The 17,802-nt window shown below is 39.4% G+C and overlaps 2 protein-coding genes across 2 annotated transcripts in view; one reads left to right on the top strand and one right to left on the bottom strand.

Moving 5' to 3' along the window:
• LOC140948350 (lysosome membrane protein 2-like) overlaps nt 1-13,849 on the bottom strand; it is a 16,583-nt gene extending 2,734 nt beyond the window's left edge. The window contains exons 1-13 of the mRNA XM_073397587.1: nt 13,585-13,849; nt 11,536-11,693; nt 8,294-8,447; nt 7,093-7,320; nt 6,462-6,553; nt 5,459-5,508; nt 4,151-4,220; nt 3,444-3,622; nt 2,554-2,672; nt 2,097-2,170; nt 1,942-1,996; nt 848-1,027; nt 250-290 (exon numbers count right to left, since the gene is read on the bottom strand). Of these exons, the coding sequence (XP_073253688.1) occupies nt 250-290; nt 848-1,027; nt 1,942-1,996; nt 2,097-2,170; nt 2,554-2,672; nt 3,444-3,622; nt 4,151-4,220; nt 5,459-5,508; nt 6,462-6,553; nt 7,093-7,320; nt 8,294-8,447; nt 11,536-11,693; nt 13,585-13,737 (1,553 nt within the window). The 5' untranslated portion in view covers nt 13,738-13,849. The remainder of the gene's footprint in view (nt 1-249; nt 291-847; nt 1,028-1,941; nt 1,997-2,096; nt 2,171-2,553; nt 2,673-3,443; nt 3,623-4,150; nt 4,221-5,458; nt 5,509-6,461; nt 6,554-7,092; nt 7,321-8,293; nt 8,448-11,535; nt 11,694-13,584) is intronic.
• LOC140949018 (nocturnin-like) lies at nt 13,788-16,666 on the top strand. The gene is made up of 3 exons (XM_073398273.1): nt 13,788-13,800; nt 13,921-14,127; nt 15,556-16,666. The coding sequence occupies exons 1-3, from the start codon at nt 13,788-13,790 to the stop codon at nt 16,362-16,364; spliced, it is 1,029 nt and encodes a 342-aa protein (XP_073254374.1). The 3' UTR covers nt 16,365-16,666.
• The last annotated feature ends 1,136 nt before the right edge of the window (nt 16,667-17,802 follow it).

Here is a 17,802-nt window from a genome sequence, read left to right on the forward strand (position 1 = left end):
GTGCCGTTTATACGGAAAGTTCGCGTCTTATGTAAGACGCGTCTTACTTTTCCCCCGTATAAATGGCCCTATTGTCATACTGAAACCATACAAAGGCAACGGTATGGGAACCATGGACAAAACGATTTACGATGACAGCATCATGAACATTATTTCAGACAGTCTCAGACAACATATAACATACACAAAGTTCGTGCGTGTCTGCGTTTTTTTTTTTTTTAAGTTAACGTTTTTTTAGTAAACACGTACCCTCCTTGAGTAATTAGTGTCCTTTTTTCACTGTCACCAGCCTAAAACGAAAAATTGTACTCTGTAAGACTTGATACAAAATTCTGAAGAAAATGTGAGAGAAATAGGCCGTAGATGCCAACGGATTAGGGACCACGATCCTCATCGCTCACAGGCTACTTGGCGGGGTGTGGGGGGGGGGGGGGGGGGGGGGAGAGCATAATTCCCTTCATTTCCAAATGATTTCGGTCAAGCAGGAGCCCATGACCCGGAGCGAGCGACTTCCATACGTGTACTCGTGTCGCGGCGTTTTCACCGACAGCTGTCTTTTTAGAACGGTTTTGGCGCGAATTTAGAATATCTTTCGAGCCCTACAAACCAATCATCAAAACCTGCAGACCTAAAACTGATATCTTGTGTCCTTTTAATGCCATTAAGGTTCTCCTTTTGATGTTTATACGACAAAATGCGCAGATACAAGGATAGCGGGGATTCCACTTTCGAGGGAAAAAGTGAGCTAAAAATAAACCGGTCCGTGAAAACGCCTTGACATAGGCCTAGTACGGGAATTGCTCGCTCAAGACAGGAACAATATTAAACAACAACGATTTCTACTCACCTGAATAGACAGCCCTAAGTACTTTTTGGATGGTAAAGAAATCACAACCAACACAATGGCTACAACAATGCACAGCGATCCCAAGGCTATCAGGAAATACTCAGCGACTTGCGTTAAAAAGGTACCGCGGTAAACTTTGTGTTTAAACTCCTCTGCTTTTTCGTCACTGATCACCGCAGTCTGCAAGACGGAAATCCCCAAACCAGATTGACATGTACACATGAGAAAGAAATCAAGTACTGTAAATGACCTAATAACGCCCGGGGCGTCTATTTAGTTTTAGGGGTCCAAACGGGGGCGTTTAATAGACAGGAGGCGTTTATTTTCATAACTGTTACAAGCTCAACGAAACTAATATGCTTTCGGCAAAAATATCAAGAGAGTTGAAAAAAAATAACGGAATATCCACTCCATCAATTGGTACGTCTAGGAGGCTGTCTAGAGATTCATATCGCTCGTTCAAATCACAACATCGATCAGGCCAGAATCCTCACTCAGAATTATTGTGTTGCCATCGTTAGTCTATCCTTTGAACTTCACATTGAACAAGATGAAATACGCAACCCTGGTTAATCAAGCAAGAAACTGAATGAACCGAATGACTTTGCTTCTTTTTGCTAATTCCAAGTATTTTATAGCAATTCTCAAAGGGATCTGATGAATTGGTGAAAATTATGAACTGGTTAAATCAAGTTAAGGCTCTATTTGTTTGTTTGTGTTATATGGCAACTTTTTTGCAGTTACGTGTAAATAATCCTCCATGTCCACGAAAACGCATGCAAATTAACTTACACAAAATCCATCAATTTTGGGATACAAACAAACAAGAAGGGGGGGGGGGGGGGTTGGGGGAAGGCAGTCACAGGATGAGGTCCCAGCTCACAACGGCCCCCATACAGCTGCGTAAATTTGAAGACAACGAGTCATCCAATTTAAAAGGAGTAAATTAATTGACTTAGGCGTATGGTACAGGTTTGATTTTGATGCCCCAATGACATCACGGAGTCCACCCTCCCTTATGCATTTATAGGCACAACAACAAGCTAAATCAGCAAGCTAAAACAAAACACAACAACATAGCCCTCGAAACCTACCTCACAAGCAAACATGACAGGAAGGAAAACAGGCTTAAATTTGCCTTTTGTTTGACTGCAAATAAAAACAAAAGGATTGACGGTTATATCGTTGCTCAGATAACTAAGAAATTCAAAATAAATTAGCTACAGGCGAAAACTTTTCCGCTACTCACTCTAAAATACTGACAGGTTCCAAAGCCACATTGATCTGGACTCTCTTGGCTACACGCATAACTATTCCTGTTATCTAGAGATAATGACAACAAAAACGCTATCTTGTGGTTTAGTTTTATCCTTGGATTTAAAAAAATTTGTATTTCCTTTTATTTCTGGGAATGGTAATGTATGATAATGAGTTTGAAACAAATGAAATTGAACCACAACATATACATCGAGTTTTATGACGTTATAGCGGGGAAAATGTGTCGTATAACATTTAAATTTACAGAGGTTTCTACCCTGCGTGGCACGCGTTGGCAGGCGCCGGTTTGGTTTTTTGGTTAGTCTATATAAAGCGCGCGAGGAGAACACGTGCGCGCGCGGCGCGTGTCCTCGAAATCCTCCCTTCGCCCTCACAAATCTGGCGCCTGAACATGCCACGTAGCCTAGAGGTTTGAGGTTCCTCCTTACCGGCTCGATATCGGCAAACGTTTCGTGCAGACTTTTTTGAGGGTTTAACCCATGAACTGCTTCTACCAGCGACTTGTTTCCTTGATAAAAATGTGGCGGAGAAAGAGCAACTGGTGGATCTACAAATACGCAGGCACAAATAAAAGATAACATTACTAGGTCAGTTTGATACTCTTTCAAAGCTCTTCATAATTTTCGGTAGCCTGCGAACAGCAGACGCATTTCCGGTCGTCGCTTCTCTTCCTCCGAAAAATAGGGAGAGAAGCGACGACCGGAAATGCGTCTGCTGTTCGCAGGCTAAACTAATGGTAGCCAGTAAGCCAAAAACTATCATTAACTTGATCTAGTCGTTGCTAGACCATCTTACTAAGAGTGGCATAATGGACAAAAAGGCTTACTTTACCAAAGCTAGTTTCTGGTCTCTGTTTCGTCACTTAACTTTAAATACGGAGTGCTGAGGGAACCGTCACCAGAAAGAAGATCGAAACTTCAATGGCTACAATTGCAAAGTGCTTAAAAAATTTTACTTTAGTTTGCTATTAAAACATCTTGATCATTTTTTTTAACGTTCCCCAGACGAAAGCCAGAATCTAAGATTTAATGTTTAGGAATTGGCTGATTGTTCATAAGAATAAGAGTGTGCGTGACCAGTCAACATGACCAGCGAGTGTAGTGAATCTAGGGTGCGTTCCTTTGGGATGATCCGGATCAGAATCAGTGATCCAAGATTACTCAGATCATGGTAGATCAAATGAACCGATGAGTCCTTGTCCAGAGTGGATTCATCGGTTCATTTGATCTAACATGATCCGAGTGATCACTCATCCTGACCCGGATCATCTCAAAGAAACGCACCCTAAGTGTTTTAAAGGAAAGAGGCCTTCACTTACTTTGTGGTTGGCAAAGGCTGACATTGAGAAGACCAGTTGGTAAACAGCGAGGAGGAACACAGAATCCTTTGTTGGGAGGATAAATGTCACCACTTAAGTAGAGTTCATCCGGGGCGATGAAGCGATACAGTTTAATTCCCTTTACTGTCACAGTGGATTCATAATTAAAATAAACAGATCTGTTCGAAACCAAAAATGTAAGAATTAGTACTGTTATTATTAAGTGCTGCCAAATCAGTGTGGTGGGAAAATACCTGTTAGATTAAGTTGCAAATAGCCTTGGTGGTGAGAATACAAAAGATTTAAAGTTTACAAAATGTTGATCTAATTAAAGAGAATGGATGACAGTGACAACAATCAAAAACGCAAGAAATTGAGCGTCATTAATCCAACAAACATGACACGGAAGTTGTTTGGCAAGGAGTGGATTTTAACCACCCTAAGTAACGAAATAAGGGGAAAACCTTTAGTCTGCGGCTCCAGTAACTAGGCACAAAAAGCAATTCAATGGATTCTAAGTAAAACTGTTTCTTTAGCTTACTGACTAAGAATTTGACAGTTTTTGATACGCTACATTATTTACGCCCAACTCCCCGCTCCTCATCGGAAAAAGCAACCTTTCACGCCAACTCATCCGACAAGTAGCAAAACAAAAGAGCACTGTGATCACGAGATGTGATGCAACACTCATTGGAATCATTACATACCTACAAATTTCTGGAGAAAATGCATATAGAGTAACATCTTTAGAAAGTCTTGGTGCAAACTGAGTTCCTTCTACAATTAAATCAGCAATGTTGGAAACTTCATTTCAAGAGTCTTTTCCTCCCTTCCCCTGGAGCACCCCCGGAGCACCCCAGGAGCGAGGTTTCAATGCCGGTCAAACTCAACTTAAGTTGGGACGTTTAAGTTGCATTTCGCAAATTTCCACTCCACAGTTTCCCAGACTCGTACCCAGTCGCTATTTAAGTGTTTTTGAGGGTGAGAGAAGATTGGGGATTAAGTTAAGGCGAGCGCGGGGTCTCATGGGATAGGAAGGAAGAAAAATAGCCCAGTCGCTATTTTTCCTCCTTCCCTTCCCATGAGACCCCCCGCGCGCCTCAACTTAATCTCCAATCTTCTCTCGCCCCCAAAAACACTTAAATAGCGACTGGGTACGAGTCTGACAGTTTCCTGCAATAACGTTCACAAGGCTTGCGGAATTGTTCATCAAATCAGATTTAAAAACATAGCTAAACCACGGTTGTTTTTTAAGAATAACTAAGATCTTCTGCTTCCCACGTGCCTTTTTGATTTTTTGAAGCTTTTCAATGATTTCGCCTCGTTGCCGTCGCGTCGTTGGATCTTTAAGTCCCTAACAATTTATAAAGTTTCAAGTTTAAAATTAATTAATTTGTTTGCTCCTGTCCAGTCCTGTATTCCATGATTTTTCTTTTCGTCACATCGGTGTATTCAGCATTATCATGCATACTTTTTCACTATGATTACCAATACGAGCTTACGTTAGCTGATACGCTACGAGCAGAGGTTTCTCTCTCGCATGGCTTTTAGCGTTTACGACTTCGATCGCATGGCTTTTAACTGAGTCGCGTAGTTGGTTTGTTTCATACGCCCTGAATAGAACAAACCAACTACGGGATTGACAAGTGATGCGAACGACTTCGTCGATGCTCAAAACATGCAGCATGAGAGACAACTCTGCTAGCAGGGTAAAACGAGAACATGACCTCCTTCTCTTCTCAGTCATCAGCGCTTCAACCAGGTCAATACGGCCAGATTCTTTGGCTCTTGAGCAGTAGCAATAAAAGGGTTTTATCATTTTTACTTTACTTGCGAAGGACAAGCACAACCTAGTAGCCCAGTCCATGTAGATCACAGTTTCGTCCGGCGTTCGTTCTGCTCGTTTGTATATTTAACTTATGACAACCGTCTTCGTCGATTTTTTTCCAAAATGTATGGTATAGCACTTTGAACATGTTTTTCTCAACATGTATGGAATAGCAAACTAAACATACCTGTACCATTGATCATGTTTGCATACTTATCGCTCCACCATGTTAAATTGCTAGGAAATAAGAAAGGAGAAAATTAAACTGATCAAAAGCGGTAAAGCCGTCCGAAAGTCATCTCGCCCGAAATCCTTTGTTTAACTTATCAATATGTCACGCAAAAGTTTACCAGGTATGATGTAAACAAAGAAATAACGTGGAAAAAACAGGGGCACCCAACGACGGTTTCGACGGCTTTTTTTTTTTTTTTTTTTTTTTTTAATTCCTCTCCACATCGCATTTTTGAATACGAAAATTTTAGGTTTCCTTTTTACTACGAAAATAGCATAACCTGGGGAGTAAAATGTGAAAAATTAAAAATTGTACATGAATGGAACGGTCATATAGAAATTTTTAGCCGTCCTCAGATTATTGAAAATTCTAGGCAATATTTGCTTCTCCGAACAGATATTTTACAGAAAACAGTCGTTGGGTCCCCCTGAAAAAACCAGTGCGTGAAATATATCTCGTTCTTAAAGCCATGATTAGACGAAACAAGCGCGATAAATGCGCAATGTGTCTCGTTCTTTTAAAGCCTTGATGGGACAAAAGGAACGCGATAAGTAAGAGATAAAACTCGTTTTTTAGGCCTTCGAGGAGGAAGAGCCAGAGTTTCGCTCGTTACTGCAAAAGCAGCGATATCGTCGTTCAACCCCCATCGTTTATACAAACTATTACACCACAAAACATGATAACTCTTCGCGAGAAATAACACGTACTTCGCAAAATCAAAGAGAAGTTACTTTTGATTTGCCCCACCACTCCCCCTACCACCGGGACGGGACCGCTTGAAATAATTCCCCACCCCGGGCCCGAAGGGCTGGAATTGTCCCGGGGTTTCTCGGGGGGGGGGGGGGGGGGGTGGTAACAGGTCAAATAGTTATTGAACCATGCATATTCATAATTTAGGCAATGCAAGTACATGAATAATTATATATAAATTATCATAATATCCTGATTGAGTACTCACGTTTGTCCTCTCCACATTGTAAATTGGTCCAGCTTACTGATGAAGTCTTGTCCAGTGTGAACAGCACTTATTCCGTAATATGTGTTATTGTACTAAAAAAGGGAAAAAAAATTCGAACTCATGCATGGTCTGTAACACTAAACATTTGTCTTAGACCAAACTGAGGCCCGAGGGGCCGAAAAAAATTTTTGGGAGACTGTCCCCCTTCCCGTTATCTCAGGGTCTGGATGACCGCCCAATCCCCCCCCCCCCCTCCCCCTCCTATCTCAAGGTCTAGACGGACTGGTTCGGGATGTAGAATCACCAACCAAATGACTTAGATGAACCTTTCTGAACTTATCCAGCCTGGCAAAGCACTGCAAGGTTAGATAACTCGCCGAGCTCAAAATTTACCATCTTTCTTTATTTATTACACACATGACTATTTCCACATTGCTGATCCTAGCAGCATACAGCACGCATGTCCTACATAAACCTTGTGTATGGCAAAGCTTGGGACTGCTGGGGACTAGGTTTTTCTCTTTGTCCGCTGGCGACAAGTTGGTTACATCATTTTTCTCATTTCTTCGCTGAGCTTAAAATTTACCAATGATTTTTCTTTATTTATCATAAATTAAATCACAACATAAACCTGCAACTGAACAAAGGACGACAATCCCTTTTTGCCTTGGCAACCATGATGTGGCTTCTTCAAAAAGTCAAGAAATGGGTCTGTGTATCCCCAGAGAATATCAGACACTGTCTTCCTTTGAAACAAATGTACTTTTAGCTTATCAGCTTCAAACTTTACTCCAGGCAAGCAATACCAATGCTTTTCTCTGTGTCTGTAGTCAGAATTTCTTAACCACAAGGCCACACTCTGTAAGAAATAATATGTTCATTGTACAAATAATGTACTGTAGGTGTATTCCAAGCAAAAATTACTCGATATTAACATAAAGGCAGTATGGTTGAATAAGCTGTATTGTGAGCTGGTGGACTTGGCAGATGTAGATATAGTCCTAAGACTCACGCATGTGCCCAGCTGACACTTGGATTACCCCATTGCAGCTATACATCTACAGTCAAAGCGATAGTACCTCTTTGTTCAGTATTGTTCTTTATGTGCCATACGTCTGAGAGATAAGTGTAACAAGTGCAGGTGGTGGGAGGGGGGTGGGGTGACAAACAGTAGGATGCCATGGTTACACCTTAATTTGTACCCAATGTTTATTGTTTGTTCTTACATGTACCAATATTTTCTAGACTGGGGTCCACAGGACCCATATTGATAGAGACGCTAAAAGAGGGTCACGAGGGAGAAAAGCAGCTCACAATTTTTAGATACAGTTAACTCAACGTTTTTACAGGACGGGTCTGAGTTGAGTAAATACCTCGTACTTTCTAAGATAATGATGGGTGTATTCTAAAGACGCCATAATCAATTAATTCTATTTTTAGGAAATGTAACTAAGTATAGATAATTATGTATCTATGTTTACATACGTTTTGTGATGGACCCCTTGGGCTAATATTTAAAACCTATAGTGTGGAATATAGTGTGGCATTTCCCTAAAAAGTGCGGCAACGCCACGATGCTGTGGTCTGGTAAGAACACTGCACATATAGAGTCGCTGCACCCACCATTCGAATATTGCTTATTGACGATGTTTAACAATTAGATACAAATGATGGCATGATTGTATTGCTTATACATTGTAGGTATTAAAAATTAATTTTATAACGTATATAAATTTTTCAGCATTATCCTCTAAATTTATTTAGTGTCTTGATATACATGACAAAGAGAGTAACATGAAAATTGGAAACAAAGAGTTACATTGACTATGTACCAATAGTGGAATGTTGACGGTAAAAAATGAGTCATTCTTGTCATCACAGCCATCACATGATGTTTCTGGATCAAAAATGTATGTTCTGTTTGGCATGAATGTTACAATGCTGTGGTCACTGCTCCAGTTGAGTACCTCATTGAACCTCAATTCTCTGAAAAAGAAAAGGTCAATATAATATCACATTTGCATCGTAACTACAACTTCAGTGGATCAATACCTTCTTCGTAAAATGTGTGGTTCCAGAAAATATCCATACCCCCCCCACGGATGGTTAATGGAAATTCCTAGGGGGTGGGGGGGCGAAAGGGTAGAATTTTCCGAGGGGTACAGGGGGTGCCCACGAGAATAATTTTCCACAAGGTTGTAAAAGACGCGATCGATCATACGAGACATACTTAAGTATATGTGGATTATTTTGATTTGTAGCACAACAAAAATTAGAAGTAGATGCCCTTTCGAGAAAAAAAACTTCAAGATGTTTGTCTCAAACGTCGATCGTCTTCTTTGCTGGGAGTTCGCTATCATTTCCGCTCTAACGATTTGTCCACAGACAGACAGACAGATAGCCTTTATTTTAAAACGATGAGTATTAAAGCTCTAACGATTTGTTCTAATGCTCTAACGGATTGCTCTTACGATCTAACGGTTGATTCTAAACAGCTAACGGTCGGTCCGTCCAACGTTTGACATTGACGAAGTCTTTAAATAAATATCGTCCTTCGGGCAAATCGATCGCAATTCTCAACAGGTTACTTCTCCGGGAATAAATTCTAGCGCATCGATTAATAATAATTTCTTTATGTCGAACATGTATCTAGATTGTGGACTCGACTGCAGATAGTCTGACAAAAACTTACGCTAATCGAGAACAAACATTGTCTAACTCGGCGATATATTTCTCGAGCTTTGTGTAAACAACTTTATGCAAATTTCTGTTGACATTCAGTGAGTTCGTCGCGACAAAGCGTTGCGTGACGACCCAAATGAGACCTTTGCTGTATGTGTACATAGTGAAACTTAATTACAGTACCAGACATCAACTTTGTCTAACTTTGTCTGTAGGTAGATTCGTTTTTAAATTTGAAAATGTTCACATAGTTTTATTTCAATGAATAATTCAAATTTAAAGTTATGTTTTAAACGTTTTCTTGAGATGACATAAACTTATTAATCTCTGTTCTGCCTCGCGCGTTTCGCTGGAAGGACTAATTAAAAAAGAGAGACCGCTCATAGTCTATCAAGCGTGCTCTACCTACGTAAGAAATACATATTGTCTTGTAAAAGATTACAAATAGGTCAAAGATTATAAAAAAAATGTGTCTTAAGATGAGAACAGTTAATTTTAAGCGGTACACGGTCGATTATCTCTAAATATGGCAAATTAAGACCATGAAAAGGAAAATAGGAAATTCCTGGGGGGTGGGGGGGTTATACATGACCCCTCTGGAACGGAAATTCCGAGAGGGTGGGGGGGTCTAATCGGAAGAACCATCCGTGGGGGGGGTATGGATATTTTCTGGAACCACACAATGTCCATGCATATTAAATGCTATATTGCTGCTGCTTTTTTGCTCTTTTAATATTATTGTTGCTTAATGATTTTCAGTGCAAATTTTCCCATGAAAAGGGTTACAAACTTCTACATTGTAGTTCTTAATAACACATGTTTCCATCTAACATTAGTTGGTTTTTAACAAGCAGAGGGAAAAACAGGAGCTAGTGCCTGAAAAAAATACCCTCTGATCAGAGTAAGGGAGAGAACGAACAACAAACTTAACCCACATACGTCGTCAATGACAGAATTCGAACCCAAGCCATTACTGGTGAGAGGCAAGTGGTGCTGAAGACGTTTTGATGGCTTCGGAACATTTCTAGAAAATCCCAAAGACCTTGCTAAGTCCCAATTCTTGGCACCACCTTGCCATTTCCACCATGCACATATATTTATGACAAAGATTTACTGATGCAAGCTATCATGAGGTCTTGCTGAGATCAGGCATGTCTTATTGTAGACTAATAGTAGTCCCCCATTTTTCCTTAGGGATAGTAGAGCAAGCGAAACGCGAGCACACAGGAAAATCACCCCACACGAGAAAAGGCAACACGCAGCGGGGTGTGTCGCCTTTTCTCGTGTGGGGTGATTTTCATGAACATTCGAATTTCGCTCGCTCTACTATCCCTGAGGAAAAATGGGGGACTACTCGTAGTCTAGTCTTGTTGGTGTGATACTCTCAATTTGGTCATTTTTCAAGTTAATGGTCAAGGACCATTAATACTGTAGTCCAGAATAGTGAGTTATGACTGAACAATGTAAATTGTCCTGTATGGGTATGACCAGTATTTTTGATCCACAGGCGTGAAGGGTTGTCAAACGTAGCCGGCCGCCGGCAAAAATCGCCGCCTACTTGATTAGTATCGGCCGGCTACTAGCTCTGCTTGGCATTTCTTTATGGATGGCATTTTTTTAAAAAAAATATCCCTGGAGCAGCCGCTTACTTTGACAACTCAGTCGTCTACTTCAAAACTTTCTGACAACTCTGGACGTATGACACATAATAATAAAATAATCTTCATTGAGATGACTTTTTCATATAAAATATGGTTTTCAAAAAAGATCTCAAAAAATTTTTAAAAAATACAAAACACAAAATACACACAACTATTAAAATGTACAAGATATTGACTTATATTTATTTAAATTACAAATTTAAAAAGATTACGTTTAAAAATAATCAGATTCATGGATTGTCTGATTGCCTGGCTAAGGGAGTCAAAATCCTTGATGGCATGAAATTCACACATGCATGTGGTGTGCGAGTTGGCAGGTATATTATCTTACATTTACATGTAATTGCATTTCTTCCTAATTTGTTGCATAAGCAAACTTATGGCACATTAAAGGGAAAGTGCATTGATAACCAAAGTCACCTGCATTGATGCTTTTCCTGATCCAGGCACCCATGCATTATACTTGCCAAGTGTTATGCCTGCGGGTTGAAAACTATGATCTCACGCCTACTCAGGCCTGTGTTCCAATTTTATTTCTTATGCCTGGTAAAAATGTTCGAGCTATTGCAGCATTAACTGTCTCATTTTGAACCCCGGCACTTTCAGGATAAAAATGTCACATCTATAAAAATTAAAAAAGTTGGCAGAATGCACGTTCTATATATGGAAGTTAATTTAAGTTAATCATTGCGATATAATACTGTCTATGTCTTCATTTCCTTTTTCATTACCTGTAAGAGTAGGGTCCTATCTGTGTTACATTGGGAATAGCTCCATTCATTACTTCATCATGATTTGTAACATTAAACACATAGTACTTCATGTAAATAGGAGTTGAGAAGTTTTTCCATTCTTCATACACAAAACTGCCAGGTTTTAATTCCACATTCTAAAACAATGAATAAATATTAGCAGCTATCAATATGAAGTAAAAGGTTACTTTAGTTCACATAATACCTATACAATTATATATTATATTTGCTCAAACCTCATTCCCAGGGCTACCCGTCTCTTGCTTTACAAGGCTGTCCATTTTTTGTCCACTTTTTTTTTTGCTGTAATCCATTTTTTTCATGTTTTAAGGCTCCTGGATGTAAAGTGCATAACGTGCCCCCTATATTTATAAAGCAGGGTTCTAACAAAATATTCACGTATGATGTTTCCAATAAAGCCGCCTAGCAGAAATCCTCAAATACAAAAACTAATGGGAGGGGGGGCATAAGGGGGGTACGAATACCGCAAAAGCGCACAGAAATACGTATAAATACCGGACAGAATAACATAAGAAAACCGCAAACCGCGTTGAAATTACCCGAAAATTTCTAAATACCGCAAACCGCCTAGTTTTGTAAAACCACAATACCGCAACTTAAAATAAAAATCACTGCAAAACCGCACCAAAAATTGAGCAAAACCGCATCACTGCAAACCCTTACACCCCCCTCTATGGCAAAACATGTAATCTATTTGAATGCTTGGAAAAAAGAAAAGAGGAAGACGGCAAAAAAGTAAATACTCTAGGACTTAATTTATTAATAATTTATTTATAGCCATATATGGTCAGGAATTTTGGTTGTTTGTATTTTTAGTTACACATGTTATACATGTTTTTATTTGAGGTCTTACACAATAAATAGTATTATCAACTATATTTCCAAATAACTAAAATTACAAACAACAAAAATTTCTAACTATATTTTCCCCAATTAAATCATGCCTGCCATTTATTTCATAGTTCGGTGGGCATAAATAAACTGTTCCTAGGTATATGGTCGACTCCCGATAACTGGAACCTTCAAGGGAAATCGAAAACAGTTTGAGTTATCGGGAGTTCGAGTTATCGGGAGCTCGAAGAAAATAGCCTGGAGTAAGGAAAATGACAATTTTTACTGCACAGTGAACATTTTAAACGCATTCAATCCCGTAGAAATGTCTGAGTGAAAATTAAAAGATACTTCAAGATCATAAATAAGAATGTAACGCAACATAACATAGCCTAAATAGAGCATGCATCTCACTGTTTTGAGAAGTAATGCTGTTTCACGTTGGATTGTGACAAACAACATCAGCCTCCACTAGTAAACTATCTGCCTAAAACACGTCAATTGGAAATTCAAAATTCAATGCTTCGGACGCCAGTAGACTGTATTTTGCCGACTTTTTAAGGGCTCAAAACATGGTTAGAGTTATCGAGGGTAAAATTATATAGAAATGATCTGAGGGGAAACAACAACTACTTCAAGTTAGCGCGAGGTTCGAGTTATCGAGGGTTCAAGTTACCGAGGGTAATATATGATGGAAATCCAGGGGAAATCAATTCGAGTTAGTGAGGGTTCGAGTTATCGGGAGACAACTGTATATCCTTTTGAAAGTTGAAGTAAGTTTTATCAAGTTTACACCATATTATGTTTTTGTTTTAAGACAAAATGTCGGTGACTCCTTTAGCGAGTTTTTTATTTATATATACGGATAGACCCCCACCCAAAAATTCCTTAAGTACCCCTCCCCCGCCCCCTGTAACAGACATGCCAACAATAATACCATAATACCTCCATATAATACCCACCTCCCACCCCTTTACCTACCCTAATATTGATGATTTGATGGCTATACCCTGCCAGCAGAGGCCCTTCGATCTTCCTAGACATAAAGTCCCTTTCTCTTTCCGACTTATCTAGGAAGATCGAAGGGCCTCTGCTCGCAGGGTAATGGGGGTAATGTACACTGAAAAGTTCAGTACTAACATACTTTTGATTACAACCTGTTTTACCGGTATTTACCTCATCCACTTGTTGATTGATGATGTTAGAGAAGACTCCACCGACACTGAAGACTAAACCGGAAACTAGGAACACTACTCCACAAACAGCAAGACAAATGATCCAGATTGTCCTACTACAACAACAGGATCCCTTCGATGTCTCAGAGGGCATTGTGAATTATGTAAGTATATGTAGTAGGAAGTATGTAGAACCAAATCTGTATGCAAGAAGCGTGTTTGAGCAAGGGTTCTGAACAGTGACGGCACACCACTAAATGTGAAAGAGAGTGACGCCCGTTGGCAGTCAGTGGTCTCTGCTGAGGGGTATTAGATGCTTCAAATTTGAATACTATAGTGTATCCCGTAAACAACATGGCGGCGGTGGAGGCTGGTTCTTGTCAACTTAAGGCACGAAAAGAAGCCCTAAATGACCTTGAGAGAGCTCTTCAGAAATTTCCACCTCTACTTGAAAGGACCTTCATCAGTTGCGAGAGCGAAGAGAAAGTTTCTGATGGAAAAACTTCAGAATTCCGTGTGATGCAGTGGAATGTCCTTGCTGATGGTTCGTACAGCACAGTACATGTATAATTAATTAAAACCTTTTACGTGATACACAACACTCTACTTTCTGTATTCAGAAGACTAAATTCCACCTTATTGCAGAGCGCTTACCACAACGATCGGCCACACTCCTTGTGGCCGAAAAGGTCCCATTAGGAAAGAAAATTGTTAGTGAAAAATGTCTATCCACAATCTTTATAGGTGGTTTTCACGTTACGTCATCGCCGCCATGCTGGTGGACGGTAAACAAAAGATCGCTCATTAGCTCGCTTTGTTTGTCCACCAGCATTTGTTCATTTCACCATTGTTATTTGTGTCTCCCGAGATTGCATGAAAACCACCTATAGGCTTGAATCTGAATCCTCAAATTTTTGAAATCTGAGAAGTTAATTGTTTATTGGAAATTCTGAATAAATAGTCGGAAGGTTCCTATATCTGCTACCTTTTCTGAGATTACCGGGATTGCAGAAAACGTCCCAGCGACTTCCGAAGATTTCTGGCGATTTTCCGAAGGCTTCCGAACGTTGCGGAAAATGTCTGAAGTTTGAGCATTTTCGAAGCTATTTAAAAGACAACAATTTTAACATGTTTTGATTTCGTTAGGACACGAAGCATCATTCAGCACCTTTTTCGGAATGTTTTTGTGGAAATTGAATTGAATTCTCGTTAGAACAATTCATCCGGATTTGTGAGTCAGGCGTTGGAAGTTGTTCTTGATGCATGAGATCGATGTCTTTGTTCAGTAGGTGGAGACTCACGCAAAAAGTGTGAGAGTTGACAGGTTTAGGTTCCAAATTGTGTCAGCTTTTGTGAAAAAAGTGACCTCAGCCCCCCCCCTCCCCCCCATTCAAAAACCCGTCATCCTTGAGGGTGGGGGGAGGAGGGGGTGAGGGTAAAAAAATGGAATGTCCTTCAAGTTATTTCAAGATCGGCTGTAGTACACCAATCTACAGTTCATGAAAGGCTGGGTTTCACAGAGTGTCAGGTCTTGTTTTTGTCTTTTCAGATTTTCTAACACAAAAGACAGTGCAGAGTATTGTGGAGATTGACTTTTCTTTAAATTTAGTTAATGGTATAAAAATGCTGCGTTATTTTCCTTAACCCCACCCCTTTGCCTCTTACTAATAGTGAGCTTAAGCAAAGACATTTTTGAGCGATGCATGTCAACCAGAAGTGAGGCCTTCTCCCATTTTATGTGCCTTGACACTAACAAATTTGTATTCCTTTTATGAAGGCGATTTACCCAAGAGTTTCAACCAAACCACTGTCCAGTGATGCAAAAATTCCACTTTCAGTTGACATCTGTCTTGCAAAAATGCTGTTGCTTAAGCTTCCTAGTGTCTGAGTGAGCATCCTCTTTGTTGAGTTTCCGTCAAGTTCAACTGAGGTGCTGAATATTTCTTTCTTTTCTTTCTTAATCTTTTGTTAGCTTTAAGTGCTTCAAGCCCAACTCAGAATTTTGTCAAATGCCCATCAGGAGCACTTAAGTGGTCAAGGAGGAAACTACGATCACTTGAGCAAATTTTGTTGTATGATCCAGACATCATAGCATTACAAGAAGTTGACCATTTTGAAGACTATTACCTTCCTTCACTAAGAAAAGTTGGATATGATGGATTATTTGTAGCCAAAAAAGAGTCTCCCTGCCTCAAGTTTCCTAACAATTCAGGCCCTGATGGCTGTGCTGTGTTTTATGATATAGAGCGCTTCTCTCTGGTGAATCATAAGGATGTAACGTTGAAGGATACAAATGGGCTTTTGGCAAATCAAGTTGCATTAATTGTGAATTTATTTGATAAAGTACATGAGAAAACTCTTTGCTGTGTTGTTACTCATCTTAAAGCTAAACAAGAGTTTGAAGAATTACGACACTGCCAGGGATTGCAACTTCTGGAATGTGTTTCAGAATCAACCTCTGACGATAAGTCAGTATTAGTTTTTGGTGACTTTAATGCTGAGCCAACTGAACAAGTTTGTCAACTGATGGAAACAAATCAATACCTTTGCCTGAAAAATTCATACATAAGTGCAACAGGAAGCAATCCTGAATTCACAACATGGAAGTTTCGTCCTGATAAAGAGGTCAAACATACTATAGACTATGTATGGCACTCCCCAGACCTTAGTGTAACAGGATGTTTAAAGGTTCCAGACAGTGATGATATTCCTGCTGAACGTCTGCCATGCTTTCAGTATCCTTCTGATCATCTGTCGTTAGTGTTTGACTTCTGTTGGTGATGATTAATTTTATTTAAGAGACAACGTCCTGCCAAAATGTTGCAATATTGGTACGGTCAAACCCTGCTCTATGGACGCCCGCTTAAAGGGGCTGTGTCACGGCAGTCCAGGTCATTTTGTTTGATTTTGCCAATTACTCACCCTCAATCACTATGAAACTTAAAGTAAGCAAAGAAATTACATGTAAGTGACAAAATCAGAGATCAGTGACAAATAAATGTGTCTCCTGAGCACTATTTTTGAAGTTGCAAGCAGCAGGGATCAACTTTGAAAAACTGTTAGGCTAAACAGTTTTCAAAAACGCTAAAATTTCAATCTGTTTCAATCTTCTTCAGTTTTGCTCATCCATGACATCTGTTGTTTCTGTTATGTTATTCTAACCTTCCTTTAAAGTTTTAAGCAGTTATTTTTATGTTTCTCTTATTAAACGAGCATTTTGTAATTTCCTAATTTGGCTGAATTTCTTGACACAGCTCCTTTAATATGGACACCTCATTATTATGGACAAATATTTACTTTGTCCCTGGGGAAAGAAAGCCTTTAAGAGAAAACATTTTATAATAAATTAATTCAACCCACCTAATTTGGACACCCCATTAAACCTTACAATTTATTATTTCTATGGTCCCTCAGTGTCCTTATTAATGAGGTTTTACTGTATGATTTAATTTTAATCTTGATTTATAACCATTCAAACTAAGGAAAATGAAAATTAATTTGAAGCATGGTAGTAATAGTTCTTATTCAATTCCACTGTTAAGCCAATAGCACACATTGTGTACAAATGAAAAGAAAACATGGCACAGACTTAAATTGATTACTTGCAGGAAGACTTCAACCATGAAAGCAAAACAAGCATATATAATTTTATTTCATTACTTAGTGAATAAGCAGCAAGAAGTGTGAGATATACATGTTGATAGCAACAGGATTTCAGTGATGTGAGCAGTTGTAGATTGCACTCCATCATACTGTTATCATTGCTTCTGCAATGGGTGGACAGAGTGACAAAATAACCATTTAACACCCTGGGGATAGTGGCCAGAATGACCTTTCAGATTCTAATGTTTTTACTGTAATGTGTGTAATTGAAAAGCAAAGTTTGTTCAACTTTTATATTCACTTAATAACTGTTACTTGATTTTGACCTAGCTCCACAGAACTCCAGGCTGATTAGCATTTTGTACTTTCAGCATGGATTGAAAGGCATGTCTGATAGCTCTTAGCTAGTGGATATTGCTATTGGGCTTGTGAATTCTGTTCTTAACTTGCCCAATGGGCAAGTTATCAAGTTTTCTGAGGAATTCAAGTTACAGAAGAACCATAATCAATCCTGCTCATGAAAACAAAAATTTAAGGCTAGTTGAAATGACTCTTGGGTTAGTACATGCAATTTACGGCTTGCCCTAATGGTGAGCTGAATATAGGCTTCGAGTGT

The sequence above is a fragment of the Porites lutea genome, chromosome 9, assembly GCF_958299795.1.
Source record: "Porites lutea chromosome 9, jaPorLute2.1, whole genome shotgun sequence".
NCBI classification, from domain to species: domain Eukaryota; kingdom Metazoa; phylum Cnidaria; class Anthozoa; order Scleractinia; family Poritidae; genus Porites; species Porites lutea.